This window comes from Carassius gibelio, chromosome A14 (genome assembly GCF_023724105.1).
Source record: "Carassius gibelio isolate Cgi1373 ecotype wild population from Czech Republic chromosome A14, carGib1.2-hapl.c, whole genome shotgun sequence".
Lineage (NCBI taxonomy): Eukaryota > Metazoa > Chordata > Actinopteri > Cypriniformes > Cyprinidae > Carassius > Carassius gibelio.
The window spans coordinates 9,658,087-9,676,104 of NC_068384.1; the positions used below are offsets into that span (position 1 = coordinate 9,658,087).

Consider the following 18,018-nt stretch of genomic DNA (forward strand, 5'->3'; position numbering starts at 1 on the left):
TACGTTATTTTTTCTGAAATGTAAAATATATTCCCTGTCATGAGCTAAACATTAAATCAAGTCCATTCGCACGTTATTCGAGTCTTTTATTTTGTAAGAGAAAAATAAATCTGAACTTCCTGTTTGTGTTTGGAAAGCCAACGCTGGCTTCACGTCGCTACTGAACGCGGATCCAGACAGACAGCTGCTGCTGCTCACCTTCAAACTAACCAAAAATCGCACTTGTGAGCTCGACTGAAAACCAGAAGAGATAAATGGACAGATTTCTGCTGAACGCGTCTTCTTAAAGGTCTTGTTACAGCACTGTTATGTATATATCTTTATAAAACAGTGGTGAGGTTGCTAACAGCTGATTGCTAGCTAGAGCTAGTAACGTTAGTGATCAGAACAGCACGAAACAGCATCACCATCATCATGATCTCCTCACATGCTGTGCTGATTATAGAACGGCTCAGCTATTCTTCATTTGCGCTGTGATGCCTCTTAAATACGTTGCCACTGTTAATATCATAACATAGATCTTACTAGCGCCTGTGAGTGTTACAGCCAGTTTGGTTTAGATGTATGTCCATTGTCATTGGGGGCTTTTGTCAGTTTTACGTTAACGTTACCTCACTGAGCTGTTGTTTAGTTTTTTGACAGATGAGAAAATGGGCGTTTTGTATTATGATAGTTTAGATGGATTTACTTGGAACGTGAAAGTGACCCACTATTTCTTTGTCTTTATAGATGATGAATTGATGCATTTTTTTTCATTAGGAAGGAGATGATGGTGATTGTGTGTTGATGCCCCAAACAAGAGGATCAGGACAGAGGGAGTGAGAATTTATTGCCTTCCCTTGGTGGATATCTCACTGCTCTGGACATGATGGGCCCACGGCGAAAGGTCACCAGGACTCATAGTTTGGGCGGAGGAACATTTAGCTCTCTTGGACATGAGGAACCTAAAGACTATATCAACGAGCTCTCACATGAGGTGCTCTGCCACATATTCCGGTCAGTACAACACCACTAGTTAGTACAGAAGTTAGCAAATGTATTACCAGTGTGCTATGATTGTCAGTCCATTATCCTAAACATCTGTCTTAATTAGGATTCCAGAAATTTTTGACAGAACCTTCATAGATTAACTCAACGGTGTATAGTTGGCTTGAATAATGATGCACAACTCCATCTCCCCACAGATACTTACCCATGCAGGACATCATGTGTATGGAGTGTTTGTCACGGAAACTGCGGGAGGCGGTGACCCTGTACTTGCGGGTGGTGAAGGTTGTGGACCTTTGTGCCAGTCGGTGGTGGGAGTACATGCCCTCAGGTAGACAACATTCTTTATGCTCAAATTTTCAGATTTTTTTTATAACTAAACCTGGTCTAAATGCATGGTCAGTAGGTATGAATGCACAGAATCTGCACCCGCTCAATGGATTTCACATCCCTCTACCCTGGAGACTTGTGTATTAAATGTTTTGATTAGACTTTCAGTGTACTACTCTCAGCTCTGTTTATGACTTATTACCTAGTACTCTCCACTTTATTTAATACTTCTTACCATACTTAATCTAGTGGTTAAAAATGGTGTATATATATATATATATGTATATATGTATATATATGTATGTATATGTATATATATATATATGTATATATATGTATAGGATGCTAGATGTAAGATACAGATTTATTTATGTGATGACAAAAAGGAATTTTCAGCACCAGTACTTTTAGTATCAAGACTAGAAATCAAATAGGCTAATCAAGAAACATTTCTCATTATTATCAATGTTGAAAACAGTTGTGATGCTTAATATTTTTGTAGAAACTGTTTTTTTTTTTTTCAGGATACTTCCATGAATAGAAAGTTCAAAAGAACAGCATTTATTGAAACATAATTCTTTTGTAACATTATAAAGTCTTTACGGTCACTTTTTATTAATTTAATGCAAAAAAAAAACTGACCCCAAGATTTTCAATAAGTGTATATTAGATATTTGCTAGTGATTTCTGGTTAGCCGATTAATAGGCATGGCATAGGGCTGGGTATTGGTTCAGATGTCACGATTTCACTCCGATTTTGATTCACAAGCTCTCGATTTGATTCTCGGTTTATATATATATATATATATATATATATATATATATAATTATTCTTTTTGTACACATTCACTGAATATAGTTCTAATACAAATGCTATTCAGAAATTAACAGTAAATATCAGTTTACAATAATTCATTAAAACAAAGGCTATAGGCCTATATTTTAAACCTTTCCTTTTTTGTTTTGTATTGGGTCCTTTTTTAAACAATCAAAAGGGCCATATAACATGTTGTTCTTAATTCTTCTGGTAGTCAAATGAATGCATAAAACAATTTAATTTATCATACTCAAAAAAAAAAAAAACTTATTTTTTGGCAAACAAAGTGCTGCACAACAGAGGTTTATTATTAAAATAAAAAATAAAACCAATGTGATTATTCCTTTAATAATAAAGATTTGTTAGTATTTATTAGTAGTATTAGTATATTAGTAGTTTATCCAAAAAATCATATTTGTTGTCCAGCTCCATATAATTGATCTACTCCTATGTAAACCTTTCTTGAAACAGTTTTGAAAGGTATTCCAAGTCACTGAATCAAATATTACCAGTCCTTAAGCTTTACAACACCTGACTCTGTCCTTTTTTTTTTGTTTTGTTTTTTGCCTTAATTCAGTGGTGTGAATTGATGTGTGTAACTCAGGTTTCACAGACTCCAGTTTCCTCATGCTTATGAAGAAGATGCCTGATTTGGAGCAGCTCTATGGTCTTCATCCACGTTACCTTGAGAGAAGGAGGGTCAGAGGTTATGAGGCCTTCAGCATTCCTGGTGTTTTGGAGGCTCTACAGGCTTGTCCCAACCTTATAGTGAGTCTACGATATGAGATAGTTGTTTCAGTTTATAAAAATGTTTGTCAATCTATTGTCAACTAAGGTTAAAAATGAGGACAACATTTGCACTTCCAGGGTGTGGAGACATCTCATTTGGAGCTGGTGGAGGCGATATGGAACTACATGCCTCAGGTTCACATTCTAGGGAAGTTCAGGAACCGAAATGGAGCGTTTCCTATTCCCTCAGAGAACAAGCTCACTATTCCAGCTGCAGCTAAAATCCAGACCCTCCATCTTGTTGGTGAGTGACAGTGCAAACCGTTTTCCACATCATCTTGGTCGTCTTGTCACAAACCGTTCTTTCTTGTAGGTGTCAATGTGCCGGAGATCCCCTGTCTGTCCATGCTCAGGCATCTGTACCTGAAATGGGTGCGCCTCACTAAGCCTCAGCCCTTCAAAGACTTTCTCTGTGTGAATTTGCGTACGTTTGTCATGAGGAACTGTGCCGGTCCCACTAATTCTCTGAAGTATGTGCCTCTCGTCACCGGTCTGGCCTCTGCTCGCAACCTTGAGCAGCTGGAGCTGGTCAGGGTGCCCTTCTTGGGTGGACTAGTTCAGCATGTTGTGGAGGATAGCTGGAGGTCAGGTGAGATGAACATTTTGTCAGCTCCTTATAAATAGGAGTCATATTAAAACTGCTGAACTGAATACTGTAAAGTAAAACTTTTTTTTTGGGACTGTTCAAGTTGTTCTTGCAATACCTATTTCTCATTGACTATGTGAATGTACGTATTTTGAACAAGGAAAAAAAGTATGCAGCGGTGCACTGCTAAAAGAAAGCTCCAGGTCTGTGGCGCATTGCCTAAAGTATGTCTCTTGTAGGAGGGTTCCGTAATTTGCACACAATTGTATTTGGTGCCTGTAAAAATGCACTTGAAGTGGATCTGGGTTACCTCATCATTACTGCTGCTCGCAGGTAAATCTGGGTTTAAACATTCAAAGGACATTCTAAACTTACATTGGTTCCTTTATAGAATTAGAGATGTTGACAGAATCGACTCTGGTTCTCCAGGTTGCATGAAGTTCGAATCCAGCCTTCCTTAACCAAAGACGGGGTGTTCTCCGCACTGAAGATGGCTGAACTGGAGTTCCCCCAGTTTGAGACTTTGCACCTTGGATATGTTGATGAATTTCTGTTGCAGTGTAAGTCGTTGTTTGGAAAATGTCTGTCATTAATTACTCACCTTCATCTCATTCCAAATCTTTTGTTCATCTTCAAAACATATTTTTTAATGAAACCTGAGCGATTTCTGTTCCTCCAATGACAGTCCTCGAAGACCTCATGAAATTACATGTCAGGCAAGCACGTTTGAGCATACTTTTACCATATTTAATCTGCTGCTTTATGTATATGTGTTGATCAAAGTTTGTCTCTTCAGAGGACTTGGTTAAAACTGAACTTTTTAAAGTGTTTTGGTTGAACAGACTTTCAATAGAGGAACAGATATCTTCTATATATATTCACTTGTGTGTCAAAGATGAACAAAAGTCTTATGGGTTTGGTACAACATTAAGGTGAGTAAATGAGTAGAATTTAGATTTTTGGGTGAACTAACCCTTCATTTACCTGCAATAAAACATATTTCACACAGGTAACATGAGCCATGCTGAGTTAGTCAAATACGGTCTTGCTGATGTGATCGAGAATCCAGGAATCATCACAGACATCGGAATGAAGGCAGTTAATGAGGTGTTTACCTCCATCAAGTATCTGGTCATTTATAACTGTCCACATCTTCACAATCCACACAACTGGATCACAGGTAATATTAATGTATTTCCTGATTTCATAAAAGAGTACTCCAATTTTTTTTTTCCATGTTCTATTTCTATCAGCATTATCTGAAACATCTTCAAAAGTTGACCGTTTTTTAATGCATATTTTAGTACCGGATTTTAAATCTGACTAATTAGCTGCTCTTTGTTAAAGACCACTCCCGCTGGAGTCGATTGGTGGACCTCACTCTGGTGCGCTGTCATGCGATCAAGCTAGAGTCGTTCAGTCAGTTCATTGAGATGCTTCCCAGCCTGGAATTCATCTCTCTGGACCAGATGTTTCGTGAACCTCCCAAGGTGAGCTGTCGACCTACAAATACAGAGCTGACGGAGTGATAGAAACTAGAAACCCTCACTTATAGATATCTTTAACATTTGTAGTATACAGACAGTGAATTACACTGTGTACTTTTGAACAGTAAAGAAACTGCGACATAAATTAATAAAAAAAAAATAATAATAATATAGACTATAGGAGATGAAATGATGTGGAGCATGTTAACATTATTTGTTCTTCTCAGGGCTGTGCCCGTGTTGGACTCAGTGCAGGCACGGGTATCGGAGTTTCGTCTGCCCTGGTCAGCAATCAGAATTCCAACAATGATAATGACAACAATAACAACAACAACCATCAGAACAATAATGATGCAAACATTCCACCAAATAACAACAACGACGAACAGGCTGAAAATGTGCCTCAGCAGCACCACCATAGACCGGAGGGTACGTATATACATTACCATTCGATTTGGGGTCAGAAAGTTGAGACTGGATTAAAGGCTGCTGAAAAGTCTGCTTTGCCATCACAGGAATTAAATGACATTATAAAATATATTCGGATGGATGCAAATCAATGCAGCCTTGGTGCACACAAGAGATTACTTACAAAAACATTTACCAAAATCTAACCGACCACATACTTTTGAACGGTTGTTAGTGTTTGACGGTTGTTTGGTTTACTGAAAGCATCGTGTTTACTTTTCTTCTTGACTTCAATCAGAGATTCCCGATGTTGAGGGTATGGTGGCAGACAACATGGAGCCTGAGCCAGTTCTTGCGGCCTCCAACCCGGAGGAAGAGACCCAAGGTTCCAGCCAGGCTACTAATCCTTCACTTGAACGGGATGAAGAACAAGCAGGTCAGAAGAAAGCCAGCAAATAATGGCAACAGATGGATTACGCCTGATGTGTAGCCATTACCAGTATTGCTCTTTCTTATGTGATTTAATTCAGGACCTAGTGGAGTTCAAACCGCAGTGAAGAAGCAATCGGTGGTGGTTTCAGACTCGGACAGTGAGGATGAGTACAGTCCAATCAGGACGCCGGCTGCCGCCCGCTCTCGAGGCCAGTACCCTGAGACGGAAGCCCAGGAGAAGAGCAGTACAGCTGTTAATCCACATGGTAGTTCACGTTTAAAATCTTCTGCATCAGTTCAGGCACTTAAGGCTTTGTCCGCATGCTGATATGATTGTTATGCTGTATTTTGGCAGGTAAAGGGAAAACTCCACTGCGTAGACGTGGACCGCAATTTCAGGAGCTCAGCTGTGAGAAAGGCTGCCAGGTGACCAGCGAGCAGATAAAGGCTGACATGAAGGCGGCCACTGAGACGGCTGAGCGTGGGGCCAGAGACAGAAACAGTGGGCCTGAGTCTGCTTCAGGCTACGATGCCGGCAGCTGTGTTTGCTCAATCCGCTGGAGGGAGGACTCGGCCAATCCGGATGAGCAGGGTGGGACGGGTAGAGGGGAGGACGACATGGTGAGGACTCGCTGCACATGCAGCAGGTCTCATCCCGGCTCTGAAAATAGGACTCGTGGTGGCCACAGCCTGCCAGTGGGAGGAGACAACCATAGATCAGAATGTCACAGCTCAGAGCAGAGAACAGGAGGAGAGGAGATGGAGGACAGGCACTCCGACGCTCCTCCCAGGACTCAGGGCTCATCTGAGGGACAAAGTGTAGAGTTTCCCAGGAGACCGGTCACTCGTGCCCGCAGCAGACTTTCCTCTGTGCCCCTGGTGTGTGAGTCAGGTAAGATGAGAGCAGAGGTTCCTCACAGTGGGTTGTCAGAGAATCAATTGAGCAAAGGAAAAAAGGCACAGTTGGGCAAAGGCTGATCCTCGTGGCGTGGCATTTCTGCATAGTTTGAAAGCAGTTGGAGGAATGCGGGGGGTCGTGATTATATCAAAGCTAGTCTATATTGGCAGTTATAGTGCAGTATATCTCCTTGTGATAAAGTGCCACCCCAATTTTTGACTCCTAGAATCTACAGTGCTGAGAAGAATAGCACATGTAGGAAATTAGACTTTTTCTGATGAGATGCACGTATGCATAAAACCACTAATCTTGTAGAATGTCTCATAAGTGTAGATTTGTTTATATCAGGAATCTCTAACCCTAATTAGAAAGACACATTATTGAGTCTTGCAGTTTTATTGTGAAGTAAAAGGTGACTATTTTGTCTTGACTTGCTATATTGAATATTACAAATTACATACTTTAAAGTGCTTACGTTGCATACTGCAGTTCAAAAGTATGGAGTTGGTAAGATTTTATTTAATGCTTTTGAAAGTCCCTTCTGCTCACCAAGGCTACAAAAATACATTAAAAACAGTAATAGAGTGAAAAAATGATTACAGTTTAAAATAACTGTTTTAAAATTGAATGTATACATATTTTATTAATATTATGTATTCCTTTATGTATATTGCTGAATTTTGAACAGCTATTACTCCAGTCTTCGGTGTCACATGACACATCCTTCAGTCTATAATATGTTGATTTGGTGATCAAGAAACATTTCTTATTATTATAAGTGTGGGAAATTGTGCTGTTTGATAGCTTTTAGTAGGATTCTTTAATTAATAGAAAATAACATTTATTTGAAAGGGACAATTTTGGTCTTTACTGTAAATTTAAACTGTCCTTAATTAAAGGGGGGGTGAAATGCTATTTCATGCATACTGAGTTTTTTACACTGTTAAAGAGTTGGATTCCCATGCTAAACATGGACAAAGTTTCAAAAATTAAGTTGTACGTTTGAAGGAGTATTTCTGTTCCAAAAATACTACTTCCGGTTTGTCACAAGTTTCGGAAAGTTTTTTTCGAGTATGGCTCTGTGTGACGTTAGATGGAGCGGAATTTACTTATATTGGTACTAAGGACACTTCTCCCGGAAGAGCGCGCGCTCCCGTATAGCACAGCACTGAGAGCACAACAGACTTCACTGATCAGAGCGAGAGCATCGCGAAATGTCACAAAATAAGTGTTTTTGGTTGCCAGGGCAAGACAACCCTGCACAAATTACCAAAAAAAACAGCATTAAGGGACCAGTGGATGGAGTTTATTTTTACAGAGCATTAACGGAGTTGTGCAAGTGTTTTTGTTCCCTGCATTTCGAAGATGCTTGTTTTACAAACAAGGCCCAGTTTGACGACGGATTTGCGTATCGTTTATTTCTTAAGGATGATGCAATACCAACGAAAAAGGGTCACGATCGTTTGTTGGAACCGCAGGCGGTGAGTAAAACTGCTTAAAATATCTCTGCCTCCTTGTTAGTGCGTCCCCTCCCATGCCGGTTCGAGCCCCGCTCGGAGCGAGTCGTTGCTGCTGCTGCTCTCGTTCAGTTTCAGCCTCGGGATCTGATTCTGGATCATAAATATACGCTGAATCTGACTGTTAGCCATGGTTTGTTTTGGATGATGGTTTTTCCCTCACGATAATGTCACAGCTTCCAAACGCTCTCAACGCAAAAGCCTATTCGCGCTCGTGATTCTTTAGCTCCGCCCACACGTCACGCCTCCAGCCGGTCGTGTTTTTCCGGGAAAAATCAGTACAGACTATCTTTCTCTTATGAATATAATAAAACCAAAGACTTTTTGGAGTTATGAAGGATGCAGTACTACTCTTTATGTACTCAAGATTAACAGGATATTGAGTGAAAACGAGCATTTCACCCCGCCTTTAATTATTATTATTTTTATTTTTTTTACTTACTGACCCAAAACTTTTGAACGGGAATGTATTTACAAACTCCTATACTTTTGAAATTAATTTTAAATTATACTTGATAGAATTTTCATTTAGGGGTGAAATGTTATGTTATTATTTATGAACTGCGTGAGCTTCAAGCTTCAAAAGGGACTCAAAAGCACATAAGTGGTTCACCACCAGACCTTTGTGCTAAAACAGACAGAAATCTGTGTTGATGAGCACTGAAAATCTTGACATCCCTCATAATGCTTGTTTGTATTTTTGTGAGTAAATAGCTATTCATGCACAAGTTCTTTTTTTTGGAAGCAATAATCTATATTGCTTTGTTGCAAATTGTATGTTCATTTTTTTTCCTATGACAATCAGTTAGTTAAATGAGATTTAACATAAAGATAAATTTGACCAATATTAAGACTTTTCATTTAATTTCTCATCACCTCTTGGTGTATCCAGAACTACCCAAAGCGAAACCTCGGGTTGTGATTAAGAAGAAACGTATGGCAGACAAGTCCACCAGCACCAGTGACCCTGTGACTGAAGACGACCATGTGCAGGTGTCTTGTTCTTGTTCATGATCCTGTCTCACTCAACTAAATGCTTTTTTAATGCACTTTCTTACAGATCAAAAATATTTTTCACATCATACAGGTGCTCGGCCTTAAATCTAAAAACCTAGTGGGAATCACACTTACAAACTGTGGCATCACAGACCTGGTCCTTAAGGAGTGCCCCAAAATGATGTTTGTCCATGGTGAGTTCATAGCAGGAAACGTTAACATAGACATAAGATTCAAACTGTATCACATCCTAATGTGTAATATGATTGTTTTTTCCCCAAGCGACGCGCTGTAGGGTGCTGAAACACTTGGTGGTTGAAAGTGCCCCCATAGTAAACCGCTTTGATTACGCACAATGTAAGAAGTTGGACATGAAGCAGGTGCTTGACCAGATCTTACGGATGCCGCCGGAGAGAAACCGTATCATCTACATGAGGCCTATGCAGCAGGTCAGCTGAGGTTGCCTTGGCAGCTACAATCAATTTGTTTCTGAATATTGTGTTGTGATGAAACCGTTTCATGAGTATACAGCATTACTATTGATTGCATAAATACCACATTCAATAAAATATGGAAGTGTGTTTATAACAAAGTTAGCTTTTCTTCCCATAATCAAGACAGGGCTCAACAGCAAAGGTGAATTTTTTAAAAAGATTGAAACTAAAAGACGATGCTGTGCAGAGTAACTGTTTTTATTATGTGGTCACTATTGCTTGGTCTGTTATTATTTTTGCTCAAGTAAATGCCGCCTTGACTAATTTAAAAAACCTTTAAAAATCTTACTGATCCCCAACGTATTAATACAATATTATAAATTTATTGATCATACACATTTTTATGTTTCGCAAATATAAACATTTAGATTGTTATGATTTATTGTTTTAATTGTTTTAATAAACATGTAATCAAAATAACATTATATATAGATGGTGGCAAGGATGAGGTTTTACAAAAAGGAAACTGCAAGAATAGTTTGTAAAGTAAATAATGCTTCACATAATGCGTATGTTTTCGAGCAAACATGTGATTGGTTTTATATATAGAGTTACATTACAGCTTTGTTTTTGAGCTGTGTAAATGGTATTTGAGGTATTTATAGCATGATATATTACAGTTATGTTCTTTTCAACCTTCAGATTGATTCTCTGGCTCTGGAAAAAAAGCTTTTCAGTGGACCGTATCCATACCATATTGCAATGATCCATGAGTTCAGCAACCCACCGAATGTCAGGAACAAAGTGCGCGTACGTAGCTGGATGGACACCATTGCCAACATTAGCCAGTGAGTGGACAACATTACCCATAATACATTACTGGTAAAACTAAGACTTCTCTAACGAGTTTTAATCACTGTTCAGGAATACAAATATTTATGTTTTACCGTTTCGGTTTTATTCTGATATATACCAAGAATATATCTTTTTTAAATGTTTAACTTCTTTATAATGCTTGTTTAAAAAAGGAAGAAGGTCAAAAAATATATATATATTTTTTTTTTGTGGGCTGTTACATTACACTTACACAACAATCATGCCAGCTTTCTAAATGGCTCATCTGATTCCTGCTTTGTTCACCAGATGGCACTGTTTTCATATCACTGTTAACCCAAAGACTCACAAGCTGTGTTTTTATCCTTTCACAAGAGAACTCATCAAGTATGAATTCTTTCCGGAGGCCACACGGACGGAACAGGATGTAAAGAAGTATCCCAGCTATCCCTGGGGCAGAGACATCTACACTTTAGAGGGTGAGAGGAAACAGATCAGGGTCCTTTGAGACTAGCTCCAAGTTCCCCTCACTTCCTCTGGAAACACAAATTATAGGATGTGTGGAAGAGAAGAGGGGGAAATTTACAGCATTTCCATTTCCCAAATCTCTTCCACAAAGTTAAATCATCTTAAAGGATGAGAAAAGTTGCAGACTCCCATAATGTCGAATCTGAGTATATAAACATTTACAAGATCCCTTTCAGTTTTAATTGAATAATAAAATAATGGCATTCGATCTTTCCCACGCGGCTTTTTCTTTAGGAGTAATAGATGGGGCGCCGTATTCGATGATCACAGATTTCCCGTGGCTTCGCTCGTTACGCACAGCAGAGCCCAACAGTTATGCCCGATATGACTTTGAAGATGATGAAAGTAGTAAGTAACACACTGTCCATCATGAAAGAATAAAGTGCAGGTTTTAATATTCATCACAATACAATGAAATAGCTATAGGACAATCATATAGCCATGATATTTTATGCATAACCATTTATTTTCCAATTTATCTTTAGATTCTACAATATATATGAGTTATACAATATAGAATTTTTTTAGCTTGGTTAATTTCATGATTTTGAAAGAAGCTTGTTCACGAAGGCTGCATTGATTTGTCAGACTCTCTGAAATCGTTCTTTCTGTCAGCCACTATCTATGCACCGCGGCGTAAGGGACAGCTCTCGGCCGACATCTGCATGGAGACCATTGGTGAGGAGATCTCGGAGCGACGGCAGACACTTAAGGGTGTTTTCCAGCGTGTGGTGGTCGTCTTCATTCACTACTGCGACGTTCGGGGGGAACCGGTGGATGACGACTACATCTAGAACAAGTCCTGCTCAGCCGGAGATGCTGGAGAGAAGTGTGGAGAGCTCTTCGACTCTCTGCCAGCCTCTGACCACCTCTGTGTGAGAACAGAGAGGCATCTTAAACACAGCTTCAGTGTGGAATACCAAGGCTTTTCCAGTTGCCTTTATCTCTGAGTTGACTTGAAACCGAGAGTGATCGTTTTCGATCAGCCATCGTCTTTTTTTGTGAGTTGATTCTAGACGAATGAACTGAAGAGTAATGGTGTCACTGGGCTGCTTTTGCTTGTGTTCATTACATGAAGGATGAATGGCGGCACACTTGCAGTAAAGGGGTTGATGGTGTCAGCAGTTGTTTTGTTGCGCACATGGGAAAAGACTTGGAGAGCCTTGATAGGTGGCATATAAAATAGCTTGTTTGATTTTTGGTGGAAACAGAAATATAGTTCTCGGTAGATTCTTGGTAGGCAGTAGAGTTGTTTTTGTTTTTCATACCGTTTGAGAAACCTTTGTTTTAATGATTTCATATTTTATTTGAGTTTTTCTCTCACCTTTTCCCCAGGCATTGGCCTATGTGTTTTTTGCTACTAACAGTGCTGTAAGTCAGTTTAACCCAGAACCTGGTGAAGAGATTAAATGTTTCTTGGCCCACGAGAGGAACGTGGCAGAATCGGTGAATAAATGTGGCTCGTTTTCCTCCCTGTGGTCTTCATAATGCTTAAAAAAAAAAGTGGAACAAAGAATAGCTGAGAGTATTTTATGCACAAATATTTTTTTTGGTCTCTTCCCCTTAGTTGAACCCACTTTTTATTAAACTCCAGTAGAATAGTTTTTAATCAGAAGCACAGTGGATAAAGTTGCGAGGCATATCCCTTATTCATCTTTAGATGACTTGACGCACATGCTCTTTTCCTCACACACTCCCTCTCTTCATATGTTGAAGCATCTTCACAAATGCAGACCACAGACAACAATGTCAGCATTGCATGTTTCTGGACGGTTTCATTCCTCTTCCTTACCTAATCCTTCACAAAGTTGCTTAACTGACAAAAAACCGACAAATGCAAATACTATAAAACTGCCTGCTTAGTGCAGAATAGAGTTCACCAACTTGTGTTTGTTATGAATGGTAAGGAAACTACTCTAATTAGAAGATCGCTGCTCTACTTTAAGTGTTTTTCTGGGTGACCCACTCTGCCATGTTCAAAAGCCAAGAAACTCCATGGATTGCATCTGCACCCAAGCTGAGCACTGCAGAAACTTCTCTACAAAGTGTGTGTACAGATATTCTGTATGTAAATGATTTGTTTTATATGTTTATATAAAAGAATAAATATTTCACTAAGACATTCTGTCATGACCGTTATTGTGTTTTTTTTTTTCTTGTATGTAGATAATAAACATGTATGTGTCTATATTATATTTATTGTAATACAGACACATTATGTATATTTACTTACACTATACATAACTGTAGTTCAAGCTTATAATAAACGGAACATTATGTCACCTGCAGCTTTAAATGTTTGAGCTTTGGGTGGATTCTCCACTGGCAATGTTTTTATAGTTCATTAGATAGAAATAATAATTTTGAGACTGATTTCAGTGATATTCTTCTCAGTGTCCTTATAGCTGTGGACTCATTAAATTATAATAATTATTGAAATTGTAGTTGAAATTTCCAGCTTAAAAACTCTGATTGGCTTTCCATCTTAAAACTCTGAACACTTTAATGTTCATGTGAATGTTAATGTAGCTTTTGTTAGAGTAACGCAGTGAATAACTGAGTCATTCTCTCAGTCCATTTGTTCAAAAACGGAGATAAATGGTATATTGAATGAACTAATAACAAAACTGAACATTTTAGTAACTAACCAGAATTGTATTAGGTTTAATAACAACAAATGATATTGTTTACATGGTACAATTTCTGATAAGCTACTTTTTTATTGCTTGACACAAGTTTAATGATTTAAATTTAGTTCAGTGCTTGTGATTTGGTTCAATTTTGACTCATTTGGATAAATATAGGTAGGCAACACAAGATAGGCATTCATTTTTCTCAAGACAAAAAAAAAAAAACTAATCAGGCCAGACATATAGGCTAATGCGTTTTTTTTATATATATTATAACAACAACAACAACTGTATTTAACATTGTTCATTAGCTAATAGCTGGAGATCATCCGTTTACGCGGTGCGTATGTATATACATTTTTCTACATTTTGAACACAAACAAAGTTACGGACCGCAGCTCTGATTGGTTGTTTTCTTACCGGAACGGTCTGTAACTGCAAATGTCAATAGGACCACTGGGAGGAGCCAGAGGAGCTTGAATTTTTCACAGATTATCTGTCTCATATTCTACTGTCAGGACATAATGACAGTTTAACAAATATGTAAAAAATACATTTTTACAAAAGTTACCTACTGCAGCTTTAACTGTGTAATTTATAGTAGTATAATTTGCAGCTGTTTGTCTGGATGTTACTCTGATTCCTCAGCCCTTTATTAAGATGACGTCCACCATGTTTTTATACAGAGCTCTATGTGGCTAATTATGAAAGTGAAGCAGCAGTCAGATTCAGAATTAGTCTGCAGTTATAGTCTCACATGCCTACAGTACAGCAGACTCGTGCATGTAAAATCCATTTCCATACTCAGACACGTGGCTGCGTTCAACAGCCCACAAGGCAAGAGAGGGGAGTTCATCTATACACTTTTACTGTTGTATATGACCCATTCTGGATTTAGTCTTGTCACATTGTTTACAGTGTGTCACTGACACCACAAAGGTGTTTAATGTTTCAGGTCGTTTGTCGCTTAACACTGTATAAGCAGGAAGAGGAGAGATTTGTGGTTCGAGCAGAACACCTCCTGTACTCAGTTCCTGTCTGAAGGGGCTGGCCAAACCTGCTTCATTTCCAAATGAAATCCAGCCAGTTTCACCAAGAGAAATCGATCTCAGTGGTGAAACAGACTTTTTCTCGTAGGACACAACATGTTAAACGGTCAATCAGAAACTGATTTTTTATTATACATAATTAATTAATACCGATCGATCATGATCTCTACAGTTGATCCCTACAGGTGACAATATGTTTTTGTATTTTTCATTGTGCTACAAAAAATTATTTATTTTTCTTATATAATCAACATCTTTTAATCAGTAATATTATATATATTTCCATCATTTTATTTTGATTTCATTCGAAATAGTTCATAGGGTTGTAGTTCTTTCGCTCATTAAAACTAGTCTTGAAACTTCATCTTTTTGTAATATTGTGATTAATCTTTGTTGCAGCTTGGCTTGGTTCATAGCTTATAACTCTTAACGAAAGACTCTTTAAAAATATTCTCTAGTGGAAAAAATGAATAGGTAAAACATTTCCAGAACCAAGACAGCTGAAAAAATGGACAGACACGTTTGCACACTATAGAACTAGATATATTATCCTAAAGACAGATTCACCTATCAGAGAGGTCACTGTTACCAAGGAAACAGAAATTGCAGCTCAAGAATGCTATGACACATTGCAACATAATCAGGTCAGTCATCTTATATTCTCATAAAACATATAAAAATTTATTTGTACATATCTAAATCATTAAATGCTTTGTGTTTAAATGTATAATCATCAAAGTCGATTTAAATTTGTAAAGCACCGTTTAAATGTATATTTTATCTCCTGTCTGGAACCACACTTTTACTTTTGTCATCTTGTCCTTTGAATTGTCTCTTGTTGTTGTTCACAGTTCAAGTACACATCATTTGCTCCCTTTAAGACCCCCTAAAGCCCCTTACTCTATACCATACACTCTATTATATCTTGTAAAAGACAAGAGAGTTATTTTTACCCTGTGACTTACTTCGATCATCTGTGCATGGATTGCATCTGGTCTCATTGAGTTTAATTTCCTGATGGAGTTTTCCCTCCTTTGTCCCGTTCCAACTAATTAAACTCCACTAAGATTTTTTTTTTTTTTTTTTTTTTGCCAGCTTTGTTTGTTTTCCAGCCCTTCACATTCCTTCTCCTTCCTTGGTTAAGGGCAAAAGATGCAAGTGGTTGGTGACGTAATACATTCTCAAAGGGAGGACAAACATAGGGGTTAATGCACCGTGTTGAAATGTTAAGAGTCAAAGCCTTATAAAGAGAAAAAACTCCTCCAAGCTGAAAGCTTTATCATCTTCAGTGTGTTTGCAGATAGTTTTCAGAGAAAAGAGAAGTGTAGCTAAGCTAGTCTTGTGTAAATAAAGGCCAAGTTTTAAATGTACAGTGGGATAAAAGTCAGACCACAATAAAATGCTGTCATTTTCATTGAAATCAGGAAATGCAGAATTTTAGGGGGGATTTTGAGTCCTTTAAAATGAATGCAATGACATAAAGCGAAGAGATATTTAACACTTGTGCTCTGTTTGGGCCTGAGAGATCCCAAGGACTTTTTTCAACAGTCCCAAAAAAAAAAAAAAACATGAGGTATGCTTAATCTGACTTTTACTCATCTCCTGACAACTGCGTGTAAGTAACATTTCAATTTGATGATGTGCTTTAAATAGCTTCCATAAAATGTTTAGTGCCTTAGAGATCTCTAAAAACTATAAAGCATGATGCAATTTTACATAATAAAATTATCCGACTGACACACAGTAGAACAATAAAAAATCTCATTTTATTTTAACCCCCCAAGCTACGGTCGTTGTCTTTGGCTCATTTTAAATGTGTAATTTCTAGACCTAGAAAAAAAATTATGTAAGTGAATAAACTCTAAAAACTCCATGGGAATTTTTAGAATATATATATATTCTTATCCAGTAAATCGTGAACAACTGGGAAAGTCATTGGAGTTTCAGAAATGGTTGTGAACACTTCTGTACATTTCTGCCAGATGCATTCAAATGATATGATGACATGATTAACCACTTACTCATCATATTTACATTTAATTAAATTGTATGAAATATATTTTTTTAAGTTAAAGGAAATGTATAGGAGTTTAATCAAATTTGTGACAATTCATAAACCCATTTAACTGTAGGTAGTGCAAATAAATGTACAAGTGGTCTGAGACTTTTGAACCCACTGCACATAGAAACCCGTAAGATGCAGTGGTGTCCAATGTAATGTAAACAGTGCTGCAGGACTACATGTACAGAATGAGAACAGCCCACTGGTCTCCATCAAACTCAGAGCACAGCTCCAGCTGTCAGACACTGGGAATCTATTGTTCTCCCTTTGCTGATACATCCTGCCATGTGTGCGCGCATGGCTTTTGTCATTTACCTCCTTGACTACGTGCTAAAGGATGTGCTGAACCTGCTCTGGTGGATATAAGTACAACCAAATGTGACAGGCCTGTTAAATTAGACACCTTGGCTGGCTCTTTTCCTTCAGGGCATGTGAAGGTAAAGCAAATGAATCTTGAGCGTGTAGAGATAATCCAATGTCTGTCATATGAGTATGGCCAAAGAACTGTGATCTACTGCAAGCTATTCCTGCCGTACAGAGAGGTCATTCAGAGGACAGCACCGGCGTGTGACTCTGATTGATAAACATGCATTTCTAACATTTAGCTTGACTTAAGGAAGGTTAATGTATACTTGATAGAAATGTCCATAAGGTAGTCAAAGTAAGTAACTTTCAGTGCATTTTTGCAAATGGAAATGTAGATTTGAAATCTTATTTTCCTGGGATGCTCTTCAATGCCCTTTTTGTTATCTCTGGGTCACTGCTAATGCACTAGCTTAATCCATCTAAGCATCAAAAGATACAAAAATAAACATGCATATTACGATAAAGACATGTCCTCTCTATCTATTTTGATTCAATGACTTGTTGTATCCTCTGAAGAGTGGATCATCCGACTCAGCTGAAATTTTAATGTTTGCAGTGGGCTCTGTGCCATCTCTCGAGATTGAGTTGCTTGCCACTGAAATCTCACTGCCTTTTGTGATTACTTTGGGATAGTTTTATACAAATTAATTTATATTATGTAATATAATTATATAATCAATTGGTGGTTGCTAAAAAGTCTGACCCCGAACTTCTGAATGGTAGCCTATATATAATGTATATTGCCCACCAGGCAAAATCATTGTTATACGAATATTACGTCGTATAACAAATGGTTCGGGATGAGTCACATGCTGAACCGCTTGCCTTAGCAAGGTCCACTAATTAAAGACACCAGGACATATTTTTC

General features: G+C 38.1%; 1 protein-coding gene across 1 annotated transcript; it reads left to right on the forward strand.

The window, feature by feature from the left end:
• Positions 1–130: 130 nt before the first annotated feature.
• LOC128027453 (F-box only protein 38) lies at positions 131–13,163 on the forward strand. The gene is made up of 21 exons (XM_052615076.1): positions 131–289; positions 760–996; positions 1,185–1,318; positions 2,739–2,902; positions 3,002–3,167; positions 3,237–3,512; positions 3,749–3,842; positions 3,939–4,069; positions 4,519–4,689; positions 4,857–4,999; positions 5,224–5,425; positions 5,703–5,840; positions 5,935–6,102; positions 6,192–6,728; positions 9,144–9,244; positions 9,339–9,441; positions 9,530–9,696; positions 10,384–10,529; positions 10,891–10,994; positions 11,278–11,391; positions 11,659–13,163. The coding sequence occupies exons 2-21, from the start codon at positions 866–868 to the stop codon at positions 11,835–11,837; spliced, it is 3,369 nt and encodes a 1,122-aa protein (XP_052471036.1). The 5' UTR covers positions 131–289; positions 760–865; the 3' UTR covers positions 11,838–13,163.
• Positions 13,164–18,018: the final 4,855 nt, after the last annotated feature.